This window comes from Podarcis filfolensis (assembly GCF_964270895.1).
Source record: "Podarcis filfolensis genome assembly, chromosome: 5".
Lineage (NCBI taxonomy): Eukaryota > Metazoa > Chordata > Lepidosauria > Squamata > Lacertidae > Podarcis > Podarcis filfolensis.
The window spans coordinates 95,599,297-95,616,705 of NC_139608.1; the positions used below are offsets into that span (position 1 = coordinate 95,599,297).

Below are 17,409 nucleotides of genomic sequence, written 5' to 3' on the forward strand. Positions count from 1 at the left end.
TGACACCTGGGAATTTCCATCTGAATTATCCCCTAAACCTTTTGTTGTTTTGTTGTCAACCTGATCAATTTGGGACCATGTTACCTGAAACACTTCCTTACCCCAAGTACATCTGTAAGATCAGGCATAGGCAAACTCGGCCCTCCAGATGTTTTGGGACTACAACTCCCATCATCCCTGACCACTGGTCAGGTTAGCTAGGGATGATGGGAGTTGTAGTCCCAAAACATCTGGAGAGCCGAGTTTGCCTATGCCTGTGTAAGATTACGTAGATCATCTGGAGGAATTCTGCTTGTGACACTGTACTCTACAGAATATCATAAGGCTGATGCTAAAACAGACATTTTCTGCTGTTGTCCCTATATTGTCCCATCGTCCAGCACCAGTTGCTTCAGATGCTTTGTGCTACGGACACAAAGTCCTTCTTCACACTCACACCGGAGCCAGGATCCTGATCCAAGCGCTGCGCCACACAAGCTGACAGTGACTGTGGCGCTAGGGCAAAGGCTTCGCTGCAGAGGACAAATAAGAAAACGCACACACACACACTGTGAAACGCCACACATTTTTCCACCATATAACGGCTCCTGGCTCCGGTGTGAGGATGAAGAAGGACACATACACAAACCCCTGTTTGTTCAATAGGCTTTTTAGCTTCTGCTGTGTTGTAATAAATGAAGCAAAAGATAGAAAAGATGCTTCTTTCAAACATGAGTAGTAATGTATCTTACATTTCTCTTTTCTCCCAAAACAGCACCTATGTGGAACTTTCGGTGAAATGCAAGATTGTTTTATTAATTTATTTAATGTAATCAATTAACATGTCTTCCTAATTCAGAGCAAGTACTTAGACGATTGCAGTCTAAGTAGCTTAGGTTCGTAGGTGTCTAATCCTATTGGTGGTTATTGTGATGTAGGCTCTTAAATAACGCAATTCACTTTTGAAAATGGGATTTAGGCAATTGTAAAAATTGTTCCCGCTTGAAAATGTAAACATTGGTCTGTTAAACACATATCTACTTTCTTCCATAACATGCATGTGGCTTTCCTCGTGTGTCACAAATGAATATTGTACACATGCAACTTTTTTCTTCTTTGTCAAGGGTTATGTGCTTAAGCATATTCTGTGTACTGGTACATTAGATACAGTAAAAATTGGACAAAATCACTCATTTTTCACAAGTGGTAGCATTTTGGATGTTTTAAGCATGCAGATATATTGCATTGGTTCTTCATTCCACAGATCTTTGCCTGCCTGGTCTCCCTGTTTGCTTACATGTTCACTGAATGCTGTTGCTTGTTATACCCTTTCTGTCTTCTCTTTGGACAGGCCAATAGGCAGACATTATTTGTAGTCTAAACAGCCCTGGGGGTGCGGGTGCATCCTAAATCAAGAGGGAACTACAGTGGTACCTCGGGTTACATACGCTTCAGGTTACAGACTCCGCTGACCCAGAAATAGTACCTCGGGTTAAGAACTTTGCTTCAGGATGAGAACAAAAATTGTGCTCCGGCGGCACGGCGGCAGCGGGAGGCCCCATTAGCTAAAGTGGTGCTTCAGGTTAAGAACAGTTTCAGGTTAAGAACAGACCTCTGGAATGAATTAAGTACTTAACCCGAGGTACCACTGTATACAATAAATAGAGGAAGTAAAAAATGTTTATTAAGGGGTGTGGGTAGCGCTGTGGTCTAAACCACAGAGCCTAGGGCTTGCCGATCAGAAGGTCGGCGGTTCAAATCCCTGCGACGGGTTGAGCTCCCGTTGCTCGGTCCCAGCTCCTGCCAACCTAGCAGTGCGAAAGCATGTCAAAGTGCAAGTAGATAAATAGGTACCGTTCCAGTGGGAAGGTAAATGGTGTTTCTGTGCGCTGCTCTGGTTCACCAGAAGCAAATTAGTCATGCTGTCCACTGGCTCCCTCGGCCAGTAAAGCGAGATGAGCGCCGCAACCCCAGAGTCGTCCGCGACTGGACCTAATGGTCAGGGGTCCCTTTACCTTCAAAATGTTTATTGTTACTTTGTCTAGCATCTAAAGAGCTTACTTAGGTGCACCCAAGGACTTGAACAGATCTCTTCGGATGTTTTTCTGTTCTTTCAACAGTGGACTACTGCTGGCATATCACATTGCGCTTTTGGAAGTCCCACTCCATTTCCAAAATGGTTTCTTACGCAGTGGGGGGGGGTGCGTGCTTCTGCTGTAAAATGCAAGCCCAAAGTCTTCTTAGGCATGCAAAAATTATTGTAGCGTTATTTTTAATAAACATTTCAAGTGTCAGATGCTTAACAGTTTGCCAGTCATAGCAGTGCTTTTGTATTTGTGGTCTCTAGAAGGTGGGAGGTGTGATCACATCTTACGGCATAATTTGGTGGAGCACTCCTTGCATATTTCCCCATGATGGGGAACCTGATTTCCTTCTGGACTAACTCTATGGAATGGCAGTGGTTCCAATCTTCCCTACAGGAAGAGAGCAGCCCTGGAAGTCTGCCTTTGGGGCCACTGGCAAGTATGCTGGACAGTATTTTATACCCAGTGCTATTTAATATTGTTGCACGCCACCCCAATCTCTGAGCATTGTGAGGGTTCCAGGGACTTACGCCTTTTGGAAAAATGAGGCACAGCAGAGACTGTTGTCTTTATGATATCTGGTTTATTTACACATATATACCACGGGTGGTGCTGTGGGTTAAACCACAGAGGACTTGCCGGTCAAAAGGTCGGCGGTTCGAATCCCCGCGATGGGGTGAGTTCCCGTTGCTCAGTCCCAGCTCCTGCCAACCTAGCAGTTCGAAAGCATGTCAAATGCAAGTAGATAAATAGGTACCGCTCCAGCGGGAAGGTAAATGGTGTTTCTGTGCGCTGCTCTAGTTTGCCAGAAGCAGCTTAGTCATGCTGGCCACATGACCCGGAAGCTGTACGCCGGCTCCCTCGGCCAGTAAAGAGAGATGAGCGCCGCAACCCCAGAGTCGGTCACGACTGGACCTAATGGTCAGGGGTCCCTTTACCTTTACCTTACCACCTGAGCCTATGGACTCCAGAAGGGTCTTCTATCTCCGATACCTACAGCCTTGGATTCAGACAGAAATCAAACATTGTGCTCTGCCTCTTTGATTCTTCCAGCCTTCAGCTGACATTACACACACTTTTCAACTCTAAACTCTGGCTTTTGTCCTTCTAACCAACTAAGAGCTATAAGAGCGGCCCCACCCATTTGTCATCTGTCCCAAAGCCCCCCCCCCCTCACCATTGCTTTCTTAATGGCTCATCACCTTTCCTCCCTTCTCTTAATGGCCCATTAGGCCAGGCAATTACCGCATGAGGAAGCTAGCATATTTTAACCCTTGCTCAATTCAGGGGTTCGGAAGCCTAGATTAAATTCTAACACTTACTGGATCCAGGTATTTGGCACTCTGGAACTCATAGCAATATCTGTGAGAAGCTGCCGGGAGCAGTCATTGGGAGTTTGGGGACAAGGAGTCATCAATTTGCTGACGACACTCAGCTCTTTTTCTCTGTAACATCTAATTCCGGAGAGGCTGTGTTGGCCCTGAATGGGTGCCTGGATGCAGTGGTGAAGATGGATGAGGGAAAAGCAAGCTCAGCTTGCATCCTGGCAAGGCCCTGTGGGCAAGTGATTCTTGTGTCCAAGAAATGGGCAGCTGGTTCGCAAGTCTGGGGGTGCTTCTGGGTCCAGCTTTTGTCACTGGAGACCCAAGTAGCTCCAGAGGCTAGGAGCGCCTTTTACCAGATGTGCTTGGTACAACAGCTTCCTGGACTGAACGAGCTTGATCACAGTAGTTCAGTCATTTGTGACTCCGAGAATGGATTAGTCCAATGTGCTATGTGGGGCCTCCCTTGCGCTTGACCTGGAAACGACAGTTAGTGAAGAATGCTGCAGCAGAGCTGCTGGCAGGAGTGCAGCCTTGCAACTGGGGCAAGTTGAAGGTGCAACTGTTGGTACAGAAGGCTTGGGACCACTTACCCTATGTGGATGAAAAAGATCCCTAACTTATGCCTTTGGGTTCAACCTAAATCCCCCTCCCATGTTTCAACGGACCTTGTTGTTGGATGTTAGTGCCATGTGCCACAAAATAACACTGCCGTGTGTCATTTTGCAGTATGAGGACAACAGAGAGTGCACTGGACTCACCTCAGAACCAGATGGGCTGGAAAGCCGCAGATGTGTGAACTGAGGGAGTCATGTACACAGAATCCCTGAGGGAAGCTTTGAGCAGATGTGCCGTGTCTGATTATGTCACCTGGTCCTTTCGCTTTCGGCTTTATCCTGGCCTCCCTCTGAGGTCATGCGAGCATATTCTGTGGCCATAGCGTATCTACGGACTCTTTTTCTGGTGACTTTTCATATGCAGGCATACTGTTCCCAAGTTGTTAAGGGTTTTATATACAGTGGTACCTCGGGTTACATACACTTCAGGTTACAGACTCCACTAACCCAGAAATAGTGCTTCAGGTTAAGAACTTTGCTTCAGGATGAGAACAGAAATTGTGCTCCGGTGGCGCGGCAGCAGCAGGAGGCCCCATTAGCTAAAGTGGTGCTTCAGGTTAAGAACAGTTTCAGGTTAAGTACGGACCTCCGGAATGAAATAAGTACTTAACCCAAGGTACCACTGTACTAACAGTAACACCTTCAACCTGGCCCAGTAGTAAATCCACAACAAGTGCAGATCTCTGAGCACAGGTGTCAGGTGCTGACTCACTCCTGTCTGCAGTCGTGCTACAGCATCCTGCACCTACTGCAGCTTCTGCACCAAGTGCAAGGCTTGCACCACGCAGAGCACAAGCCCCATTACAGCAACCCCCTTTCAATTCATGAACCTCTCCCCCCCCCACACACACACCGAACTGCATATATCAGCAACAGCCATGGGATGCTTTTCTTTCCAGTGTGCCTCAGTGCCCCTTCCAGCTCTACAATTCAGTGAGATTCTACTGACGTTCAATTGCATTTTGTCTCTTGCTTTTTTTCCTTCTTCAATCCTTTGTGCGCCGCTTGCTTTCCGTGCAGAACCGCTTGCTCCCGCATTGCAGCGGGTTGGACCTGATGACCCTCAGGGACCCCTTCCATCCCTTACCATTCTGTGACCAGAGGGGAGATCCTGCCCGGCCGACCCTGGGCGCGCGCCGTGCGGTTCCTTTAAGCGCTGCCGAGCCGGGCGGGGATGCCGCTCTCGTGTGGGCGCGCGCGCGTGTGTGTAAAGGGGAGGAGGGGCAGCAGCAGCCGGCCTTGTGCAAGGAGCATGCGCCGTGCGGGCCGAGGAGGGAGGGGGCGGAAGAGCGCTCTCGGCTCCTCCTCGCCCTGCTGTCTGTCGAGCGGCAGCGGCAGCGGGGGACACCCGGCTCGGGAGCCATGCAGGCGCCCGCCGTCGAGCCCTAGCCCGCCCTCGCCTCTCCAGCACCAGCAGCAGCAGCGGCGGCGGCGCGGGCGCTCCCCTGGTTGGCCGGAGAGCCGAGCTCGCCCTCGCCTTGCCGAGCCATGGGCAACGAGGCCAGCCTGGAGGGCGGCGAGGGCTGGGCCGGGCTGCCCGAAGGCGTGGCCGGCGCGGCGGACGGCGGCTCTCCGAGGCAGCAGGGCCCCCCTTCCGGGGCCGCGGCGGCGGCGGAGCTGAGCCGGCTGAGCGAGGACGAGAGGAGGCAGATCGCCGCCGTCGTGTCAAGGGCGCAGCAGGGGCTGCCCGAGGGCGACGCGGCGGCCCAGAGGCTTCCTCAGCAAAGGCACGCCAAGGCCGGGGGGGGGGCGGGCGGGGCGAGGCGTGGGGGTGGGGGTGGGGGGCGCTTGGGGGCCGCCATAGCCGAGGCGAGGTCCTCCTCCTCCTCCCCGGCTGCTGGCGCCCTTCTTCGCCGCGGGCCCGGGGGGGGGGGCGGCAGAGCGAATGGGGCGCGTCCCGTGCCAGCCCCACCGGGGAGCAGCCTCGGCCGTCGCCCCTGCGCGGCGACTAAAATGGAAGCGCCGAGCGCTGCTCTCCCCGGAATGAGCGAGAGAGATGCTCAAGTTCAAAGCCTTAGACCCGCGCGCCTTGGAAAGCGAACGGGGCGAAGGAGATGGGGCGGGTGCTGAGGCACTACGGACCTCCAGGTCCCGGGGGGGGGTTCTTTGCTGCCTCCTCCTTTTTGGGGGGGTCCGGGGGGGGGGTTTCTCCCATTTATGCTGCCAGAGAATCGCGTTGCCGGTGGAGCAGCGCCCGCTGCTACCTCGCCTGGCCATTACGAGGCACGTAATTTCAATTTCCGCTGTCCGTGGTGCTGAAAACGCTCGCTTTTCTATAGAGGGCTTTTTGGTCTTATTTATATTTATTTTTGATATTTCTCATCCTTTTCTATTGCGCCGGGAGACAGAGCTGTGGTACAAAATACCTTATTTCCCCTCTCTTCCCCCCCCCCCCCGTTCAAATCCTTCCCTCTGAATTCTTTATTTTCCTAAAGGAGCTACCTCACACCATATTGACAAATTCCTCCTATTCCATTAACAGTTACCAGTTATGTTCCTGTCTCATCCTAGATACGGTATCTTCCCGTGTATATGATGCCCCCATGTATAAGACGCCCCCTATTTTGGGGGACTCCAAATTAAGAAAACACCCCGCAGCACTACCCGTGTATAAGACAAGTCCCAATTTTAAACCGAATATTTTGGTTAAAAAAGCTAGTCTTATACACGGAAAAATACGGTAACTGCCAAATAAATTGTTGCTCTGTAAAGCTCATCAACGCTTGATGAACTGATTGATAAATTGAAATTAAATTAATTTAAAACAATTTAAAGCAAAAAGGTTTTACATTCTACTTGAAACTATTTCTTCTTTTAATCTCTGGTTGTTTGCTAATTTTAGGTATTCCAAAATTTGTAAGAGAATGGGTAGGATAGCCACAAATGATACACATGGTCATTTTTGTGACCCTCCATGTTCTCTGTTCACAGGAGTTTTGGAGATTTTCCTAGTGTGTCCAGGCCCTTGTACCTTGTGGTGTGACTATTAAGGATGCTCATTGCTGTTGATAAGTTAGATAGTCCGCTTTGATTTCTGATCTCCTTTTTTCTCCATTCCTTCCCTGGATCTCTTTAAAAACTATGTTAAAAATGTAGATAGACAGGCACGTTCTCTCTCTCTCTCTCTCTCTCTCACACACACACACACACACACACACACATGCACACTACTTTAAAAGAAAAGCAAATGCAAAGTTTGCCTCAGAGTACCATCCTAAACATGTGGTCATAAGTAAGTCCCACTGAGTTCCACGGGGTTTGTCCTATAGTTTGTTTTCACTTCCCATAGTGAAATTGACTAGATCTGAAGCAACTTGTCTTGTGGTTCAGTCAATTTCCCACAACCTTGATGGAAAGCAGCAGAAGATAGAAATTAGAAAAGCTGGCTGACGACCTCAATATCAGCCTCCCTACCTGTCTGTACAGCTATCAGGCTACAGATTTTCGATCAGGATTATTGTCAGGATTAGACTGAACTTGCACCGCAGTAGTGACCATCTGCATACAGATTCTATCATATTAATAATAGAAACATCAGAAATATAATGTTTAAGAGCCTCAAAATATTTCATTTATGAATAAATTATTATGAAACGATTTCATAATATACCAATTGCATTTATAAAAACTGTTTCAGCTACCAGCTGTGATGAAAAAAGGTAATCCTTAATTCACACTGCAACGAAGAGCATAAAAGAATCCCTAAATCATATTTGGTGCTGGTACTTATTTTATTGAAATAACATTAATGCGCTATCTACAGATTACCTCTATACCTAAGTGTGGAGAAATATACTGGATGTGTGGCACACAGACAGGGGCTTTTTTTGACAATACAGGGAAGAATGAGTCCTGTACTGAGGTTACCTCAAGGTCCATTTCCATCTTGCACATTAAATAACTTTGGCATGCTAATTTAAAATGGTTTATTATTTTAGATTAAACCTTGAATCATTGCTAAACTGTTCACTTCAATATCTTTCCACCAACCTCAAGTTCCAAGTAGTGGCATGCAAGTTATCCTTTTAGTTCAACAGTTTGCAAGGGAAGCGCGCTATCTGAGAAGAAAATTCAATGTATTTGTGTTGCCAATTTAGATTCAGCTTCATCTCTAAAATCACAGAATTTTAATTTGGTTTGAATTTCCATGATAGATTGGCAGTTAATCCATCTTGTAACAGTTTAGACTTCAGCAGTAAAGTAAGAAAGCAAAAGCTTTTTATTAATAGTTTTTAAAAATAATAGTAATAATTTATTAAATTTGTATCATCCGAAGTTCCCAGGGTGGTTCCACCCACCTTTTGGAAGGAAACCTTCCATTCCATGTGAAGTAACAAATGATACAAGTGGAAAAACTGTCATTTCACCTGCTTTGTGATTTGTGTATGTAATTATTTTAATTCTGTCCTTCAGTTAAATAGTTTTCAGACCAATTTTCAATGAAATAGAAAACAATAATAACACCATTGCCACAATTGCTGTTTATAGCTGAGGTTAAAATCCATCCAGCAAAGATGAGATTAAAATCACCATGAGTAGTCTTGGAAAAAAATTTAAAAGCTCTTACTTAGTGTGTAAAATATAGCAGCACAGGCAGCTGGCAGGTTTCTAACAAGAGTGAATTCTAGAAATGGTGAATCAGAACCAAGAACAGCCTCTCTCCTGTCACCTCCAGTCTCATGTTAGATGGCAGGGGCACCTGGATTAAGGCTTCTAAGGCATATCTTAATTCACCTGCTAGTGTACCCCATAAACATGTTTCCTTCATTAACCTAATTCAAAAATGACCATAGTGGCTGATACTGTAATATTATTTAACTCTGAAACAGAGAAGAACTCAGACGTTCTTTTATAGCATTGTAAAAATACCTAGGGGCACCTGGGAACACAGGGATGGTGGAGAGCAACGGTTTTCCTTAAGATCAGGGCTAGCCCACCCATGAGTCAAGGTGAGGCAGCTGCCTCAGGTGGCAGATCTCAATGTTGACCTTTCACCCCCTCCCCATGATTTCTGATGTAGATCTTCACTCACCCCTTCTTTTCTTGAGGAAAAGGGTGCCATTTTGGGGTGCTCCTCAAGTGCCAAAATATCTTGGGCCAGCTCTGCCTAAGGTAGCTGAGTACTCCCTCAAGTATATCAACATTCCTTTAGGGTTTGGTGTGTATACATAGGCAAACTGGGCCCTCCAGATGTTTTGGGACTACAACTCCCATCATCCCTAGCTAACAGGACCAGTGGTCAGGGATGATGGGAATTGTAGGCTCAAAACATCTGGAGGGCTGCGTTTGCCTATGCCTAGTCTACATAATGGTCATTTCTCTAAGAGTTATCTTAAATGCAATCTAAATGTATCTTGAGATGTCATATTCTCTAAACCTAAAACAGTCACTGAAGTATTTCATACGCCATGAAGATTGTTTGATGGGCCTTAATCGTAAATGATGAACTTTTATTATGTAGTCAGCAAGAATCCATATGTAATGAGATATAATCCATTTTTTTTATTTTTACATTACACGGGCATTGCATTGTCCTTGTCTCCACATCTTAGACAAGTAGTGAGCAGCAGCAGGGAATAAAGTTATCATTTGACTTTGGCTTAGAAACAACAAGGTTGTTATGGGCCTCTATTCTAGTAAAGATTTGTGTTTATTCATTTATTTCTGATATCTTTATACCACCCTTCAGTAAAAATTCCAAGGGTCATTTGTATAAGAGAGCAGGGGGTGGGGAGCATCTCTTTACAACTTGACAGAAGTAAGCAATGTACCTTTTGCTATTTTATGAAAGATTGTAAAAAATGAGGCCTGGTAGAGTCCTGCTTTCTTCATTTCTCCATTGAGCTACTACCTTCAGGCTAGGGACAAAATATAAGCAGACCCAGGTGAGTTAATTTTGCCTCATGTCTGTTCGAACAATTTTAAGGAAATGATTCTTAAAGTAATTTTATGAAAATTATTCTTAAACTCCACTCTGCAGATCAGCGCAGCCCGCAGAGCACTTTCTTGTAGTACCCAAGATGAAAACGAGTATTTTTGACAAGCAAATCATGGCGGCTGCTTTCTAAAATTCATGTTTTTTGCTGCACACTTGGGGTTAAGGGAATGGAATATTGTTGCTAGGCAGCAGGTAGACACTTCTAGGCTTGCAAATTCTCCACATCAGCCATAAAAAGTGATCTAGCGCATGCACAAACCTAACCACCCACTGTGATGCATTTCAGTTTTAATTCAAAAACCTTCCAAGGCCATGCGTATTGTGGACATAACATGTTTTTGTTTTAAACGCAGAACAAGGAAGCCTAAAAGAGTTTTAAGAACAGCTGGTCGAGGTTGTAGTTCAAAGCATACTTACTAGAGTGTAAATCTCATTGACCTCATTGGTACTTACTTCTGTATAGATATGTTTAGGATTGTGTTGCACTAGCTTCAGAAGAGGAGCAACCATGCTAGCCTCCTAATACAAAAGGGCAAAAACAAAAAACTTGTGTGGTTCCTTAAACACTGACGAACGTATTGTGACACATGTTTTTATTAGCAAGACCTCTAAGTAGGCTGACATTAGGAAAACCTATAATTGTGTTTAAAGCTTACGAAATGCAAGACACCACTCAAAAGACCTGTCAGTAGAATACCAAACTAAATGCTGCTTGGTCATTTTCAGTGAAGAATAGTTGACTATTCTCAGAGGCTTTCTTCTATTCAGTTTACTGAAATTAATGGAGTCTTTAGTGTTGGAAAAGCGCCCTGGGGGTACCTGCAACCCTCCGAAACTCTGAGCGTCCTCCGGTACGTGCAGCTCTGGAAAAGGCATCTCCCTTCTCATAGAATCATAGACTCACAGAGTTGGAAGACACCACAAGGGCCATCGAGTCCAACCCCCTGCCAAGCAGGAAACACCATCAGAGCACTCCTGACATATGGTTGTCAAGCCTCTGCTTAAAGACCTCCAAAGAAGGAGACTCCACCACACTCCTTGGCAGCAAATTCCACTGTCGAACAGCTCTTACTGTCAGGAAGTTCTTCCTAATGTTTAGGTGGAATCTTCTTTCTTGTAGTTTGGATCCATTGCTCCGTGTCCGCTTCTCTGGAGCAGCAGAAAACAACCTTTCTCCCTCCTCTATGTGACATCCTTTTATATATTTGAACATGGCTGTCATATCACCCCTTAACCTCCTCTTCTCCAGGCTAAACATGCCCAGCTCCCTTAGCCGTTCCTCATAAGGCATCGTTTCCAGGCCTTTGACCATTTTGGTTGCCCTCCTCTGGACACGTTCTCTTCCCATGCGCTTCTAGCGACATACATCAGAATGATATATGCACACTAATCTTCTGGCATAACACAGCAAGAAGCGTGAGACATCGTAGAGCTAATCTACTATTTATTTACACACTATGTACAGACAAAAGCATAATGGTGTCCGTTCTCTCCAGCTCCAAGAGAACAAACAGAAAGAAATAAAAGTGAAAGTACAGTGTAATAGTACCCGCAGCGGAAGAGATAAGACTCTTCCTTTCCCAGACTTGTCCCAGACAGGCATGTGATTTACAACAATCTCATCTGCAGCATTGGAGGAGTGAAATTGCTAACATTTAGAAGTGGGGGTAGTTTGATGGGCAGGAAAAGTCTGATGCCCTCTAGTTGTTACAAAACTCTTAAATCAGTATTTCATTTCTCAGGTGGTTCATAGCTACTGGCTCTGTTGACATGACTTTTATTTGTGCACCTTCGTGGGGCTATTCATGAGCTGCATGTTCATCAAGTGATGACTTGCATGTGTGTAATGACTCATGGCATGTCAAATGCCACAGGCAGAGACTTTATATCTCCTCTAGCACTATTTAGTGAATGCTATTCATTTGTGAGAGACCCAATGCTGCACATATTTTTCTGAAGTGGCTCTTAGCAAACACCTAATTCCTTGTTTATAGAGGGGGAAAACCTAGCTTCTGGCAAGAAGAAGAGTTTGGCAAGATGTTGTTGATAAGGCATGTTCCATAGCACTAATTTATGGGAGATTGATTATACTGAAGTGTCATACCTGTGCAGCTGTAGTTTTACAGGAGAATTCAGTGCCTGCTGTTTCAAAGGGTTAACAGGGTATGGTTTGGGCTGGGTGGTTGTAAAGCTGTTTTAGAGCTATGAGTTGGGAAATAGTTATTTCATTTATTTCATAAAATTTATACACCACTGGATCATAAAAAACCAAAGTGGTTTACAAAAGATAAAATACTAACATCAAGAAAAAAATACAATCCTAATTTAAAACATGCAAAACACTAAAACAGATTAAAATTAATCTCAATTTTCTAAGCATTTGGGTAGGCTTGTCTCAAAAGGAAGACAAGTATCTGGGTAGCTTGTCTCAACAGGTGCTGAAAAGAGTACAGTGAATATCCCAGAGGAAGGAAAAATCCTATTATATTCAGAGGCGTGTTCTTTTGACTAGGAGTCCCTGTGTTAAACTCAGAGTGTAAGAAACTGCTTTGTGCAAGTATCTTTGTTTACATGTCATCAGTAGAGTATGAGACTCCTATTCTTAAGGTTGTGCTTTGAACCCCACATTGGGCAAAAGATTCCTGAGTAACAGGAGGTTGTACAAGATGCCCCTCATGGTTCCTTCTAGTGCTGTTTTCTGGAGGGACGCAGCAGTACACATACCCCTAAACATTTTGTGAATCTAAGTTTGGCCTCATTGAGGGGCAGTATTTCAATATGCGTAGGAAAATGAGAGTACCCTTAAACCGTTTTTGTGGGGGGGGAAGCACTGGTTCCTTCCAACTCTACAATTATATGGTTCTACAGTTCTTTTCCTCTGATAAGAGTTTAAGAGTTCAGTCCACTGACATTATGGGTTGACAATCGGTTATAAGGGTGGTTAACCATTGCCATGTCTGCTAAATGATCCAATTTTTGCCTTCTTGGAAGCAATAACTTATAAAAAGCTTCTGCGGTATAAATGGTGTGCTATGAAATTCCAAAGATGATTTGGTTGGGCTGTGCCAATTACAAAAACAAAACAAAACAAAATGAAAAACACCTAACCTAAGAAATTCAGAGATACCAAACAACAATAGATGGGACAGGTTTTTAGACTGTGGGTTTATATATCCTGGGAAGTATCAATGTTATTAATCTCTTATCTTCATAAGCAATAGAAACACTATATTCTTACCAGTGCATGAATTAGGAGTTGCTTTTTAGCATTAAGTCGTTCAGTAAAGAAGTTCCTATTTTATAAATTTCACTTTCATGTCATGCCCATTTGTGGTTTAAGCCAGAGCAACCGAAATGGTTCCCATGCTGGACTTGAACCCAGGCTCAAAGCCAGAATGGATCTAAATAACTGGCAACCTCCAAGACTGCCTGTAGCCAGCAAAACCACTATGCCTAAGACTTCGCTCAAGTATGGCAAATATGAAACTGGGTGTTTTTCTAAAGCTGATAGATCCAGACCAAATTTGCTTCTTTGACAGTATTTTCACAACCACCTACCTCCTTTCTTTCCCGAAACAGTTTTCTGCTAGTTGGAAAGATAAATATTGAAGCATAGTTCAGGATATTTTTGTCAACATTGTTATTGGTATCCTAAGCATTGTGCTGTTAGGTCACACCAATATCTACATAGTCAAGCCATGTGATTCTTCCAACAACCGATCTCTTTCATGCTGTCCTTGTGACCAGCCAGAAGCACCTGGCTGGCTTTTCACATGGAGAGCATGATAGTGATGGTCTTCTTCTGTTCTTTAATCCTATCATCTCAAATCCAGAGATATTCTGTCTCTTTACATGAAGGTTGCTTTTCTCTATCACGGCTAATAGGGCTATATTTTATGAACTTGTCTGTTTTTGTTTGTTTGTTTGTTATTTGTTTGCTAGTACCCATCGGAACATCTTGTGGCTATTAATTTGAGGGGTCCAATCAATGTTAGTGCTTATTTGGCTATTTCCCAGACAATGCACCGATGTTGGGTCCTCTAATCAGGGTTTGCACAGCGAGACAGGAAGTAAACCAGTTATAAAGCCCACAGATTCAGATTTGTAACTGAAATGAAGCAATGGATTTATTGTTGTACAATGCTTCATTTCAGACATTATTATCTTCATATAGCAGATAATGGTACTATGAAATCTGAAGCAAATAAAGAAACTTAACACAGTGTAATGTAGCAATATAGAGCCTTTAGATTTAGAAAATATCTAAAAATATAAACAAATTAAAAACGGCACAAGAATAGCATTATTATTGCATTGGCAAAGCAACCCATCATTATGCAATCCTAATTGGAGTTTTGGCTTCCTGACTTCCTCTAGCCCATTTAGTGCTGAAGTAGAATTTCTAACCTCCTTGGCACATCCTAATTTCCAAGTTTACGAAGGTAGCATTTTGGAATATAGTTCATAGTTACTCACCCAGTATTCCTGTGGATGAGAACCTGTGAAAAAGTTAGACAGGCAGCAAGTAACAAAGACAGAAGAGGTAGAGATAGAGAGGCAGCAGTAAGCAAAAGGACCCAAATACCTCTTAGAATGATCAGGAAGTAGACCAGGAATATGGAATTTTACATCAATTTCATTACTTACATAGGTGAACCCAAGTAACCTATGCATTGTGGATTACCATAACCTGGGAAGCTATGACTGAGACCTTTGCTTGTCCAGCATTTCTTTACTCAGGGTTCTTTGACACATTCTAGCACATTCCATTTTCTACGGAACATTTCAACAGTGCTTGTAATTCCACATCGTTGTGACATGGTTGCTATTCTTTTTTGGATCTCGCTGTGCTGATGTTATTATGTTATCTTTTATCTTATCCAAGATGTCAAGTTTTCACTCGACTGTCAGCAAAGTCAGTTCCAAGCACTTTTGCAGAATATTGGCGCAGAGTTGAACTTGTCATCCATTTTGGTCCATCAGGGCTGATTTTTGCTGTCATTGTTTCCACAGTAGTTTGGTCGGGTGTAGTGTTAATGTTGCTGATTTGTTGTGTGAAGAAAGTGTCTCTGAGTTCTGGTAATACAGGAGAGGGAGGTGGGAATCCTTAAACATGACTTATATGAGTGCACTTAGTTTCATTGCTCTTGTCTAGAAACATGTAATTTCAGGCAATTTAGTTGCCTGAAACTAAATTGTAATCAGGAATGTTCACATTTGTCAGCAATGGCCAGTATGTTGCAGTAATCTTTATGGGAAAGATTTGCTCAAAATCAAAATATCCTTTTAAAACTGTAAAAAAAAAAAAATCTTAGCTCTTGGCTCATTCAATTAACTGGAAAAAGATACAGCAACTAGCCTGCTTAAGAAAGAAAGCTATATATTCTTTCTTTAATATATATATATATATATATTTAAATAACATATTTTATCAAAGCATCAAAATTCCCCCACCACCTTTCATTTTATGATAGTTCCACCAATGTAGTTTTGTGCTTAGAATATAATTTAACTCTAGATAGTTTGTGCAAGTGAAATTGGGTAGGTGGTGAGACATATTCAACATTTTTTATTTTTTAATAATTCCTTTCCATTCCTGGCACATTACTATTGTATGCGATTTCTTTGAATGATGTTGGTGAAGAAAAAAAAAAGAAAAAAGAAAAAAATATTTGATTTGCTAGTATTAAAGTAACACTATGTGCCAGGAGTGCCAGTTTGGCCCCGTGACTGTGGGTGCTTGGGGCTGTGGGTGCCACGCAGGGTGCCTGGCCCCTTTATGGGGACTTTTGTGGGTGTTCAGGCACTCAGGGCCACAGGGAGTTGGCACCTATGCTACCTGCAAAAAGATTTATTTTATGTCTCAAATCTGTGCATTTTATTCCTTGTACCAACTGATTTGGATAGATTTTATTTGCCATAGGCTCCGTACAGGAGGCAAAAAACAAGGGCGACAAGGTGCAAATGTTGAATTTGGGTGTGTTCAGGCATTTAGTTGAATAGAGGCTAAGTTATATTTATATAACTGCTTTTAAAGCCGCAATGAATATCCTCTGGAAATGAATTTGGGGGTGGGGGCAGGAAGGTAAAGCATGTTTGAAATCCCAACTTAACCTGTCAAATGCCTTGCAGTGAACATCCAGTGAATGTTTAATCCAGTTTTTTTTTTGGGGGGGGGGTTCTCACCTTAAATCTGTCAGATCAGCAGCATCAAGAATATCTTTAAACCAGATTTGGCACAAATCTTTTCCTTGATTTCCCTCTCGTATCCATTTTTGTTTCATTCATCCAATCTAAAACGCCACCCAAAATTGCAGTTCCTTTTGCAAATTGTGCAAGTCATTGGAGAGTTTGCTGTAAAATATTTATTTGACCATTATTAGGGCTAAACATTGAGCATAGAGTAATTTCACGATTTTCATTAATCCATGAAAAATACATCTACCTATAGGGTCAAGTAGTGTATCTTGAACCATGAAACCTAGGCTTATTGACAGTCCAGATTGCTACCTCCTTTTCTGTGGATTTGCCTGGAGCCATATGCCATTCACCCTATGCACAAGAAATAAGCTGTTTTACATATTTAGATATTACTATTATTTTGTAGTTCCTTTCTGAGGCTTCATTTTTTAATACTGACCATTACTATTTCTCCTCTTCACCTTGGTTACCTAGACCATTCACTTTACACATGCAGACTTTTAGCCCTCATAATACAGAATACTTATAATTAAGCCAAAGGTTCGGTATCATCAGATAAGGGTTGCCAGTGGCGCTGTGGTCTAAACCACACTGAGCATCTTGGGCTTGCCAGTCGGAAGGTTGGCAGTTTGAATCCGTGCGATCTGGTTTAGTCCTGCTGGAAGCTGTCAGTGAACAAACACCGGCTCCGTTGGCCTGAAAGCAAGATGAGTGCTGCACCCCATAGTCAAATTTGACTGGACTTAACCACCCAGGGGTCCTTTACCTTTTACCTTTAACTTTACAGTCTATCATCAGATACTGAGAAACACCCTTATTTGCTAAAACTGGTTGGGTTGTAGCCCTCAAGAGTGGTTTTTCGTATGAGCTGCTGGGAGAAATCAGGAATTGTTTGACACTAAATTCCAGACACATTTCAAATGTGGAAATGATAGCACATAACAAAAATACACATGGAATATGCACCCCCTCCCCCTTAATTTTACTCTTCTCCTTCTACACTCAGTATAAATCCAGAGTCTGTCCGTTCCCTCAAGAGAGGTAATGATGGATAGGGAGTTTAGGTACAGCACATTTCAAACACCTTCCCCCTAATACTGCAACTGCTATCCTATATTATAGCTCATCAGAAAAACAACCTTAAGTTTCCTTCTAATATTTGACTAATTCTAGCACATCAATTATTCCTCACCCAATGGCTACCTATCTTCCTGTGAAGAATGGGCTGATTTTCGTGCCATTAGAGAACGTTCCTCTTGGCTTTCCAG

At 43.6% G+C, this 17,409-nt stretch overlaps 1 protein-coding gene across 3 annotated transcripts in view; it reads left to right on the top strand.

Annotated features, from left to right (window-relative positions):
* PCLO (piccolo presynaptic cytomatrix protein) overlaps positions 1 to 17,409 on the top strand; it is a gene marked incomplete at its 5' end in the record, with an annotated part of 240,339 nt that overhangs the window by 9,740 nt on the left and 213,190 nt on the right. Inside the window, one exon of one of the 3 annotated variants that reach the window (XM_083615377.1) lies at positions 5,491 to 5,739. The exons of the other annotated variants lie outside the window; for them this stretch is intronic. Coding sequence (XP_083471503.1) covers positions 5,491 to 5,739 — 249 coding nt within the window. Of the gene's footprint in view, positions 1 to 5,490; positions 5,740 to 17,409 lie in introns of those variants that run through there. 3 annotated transcript variants of the gene reach the window in all.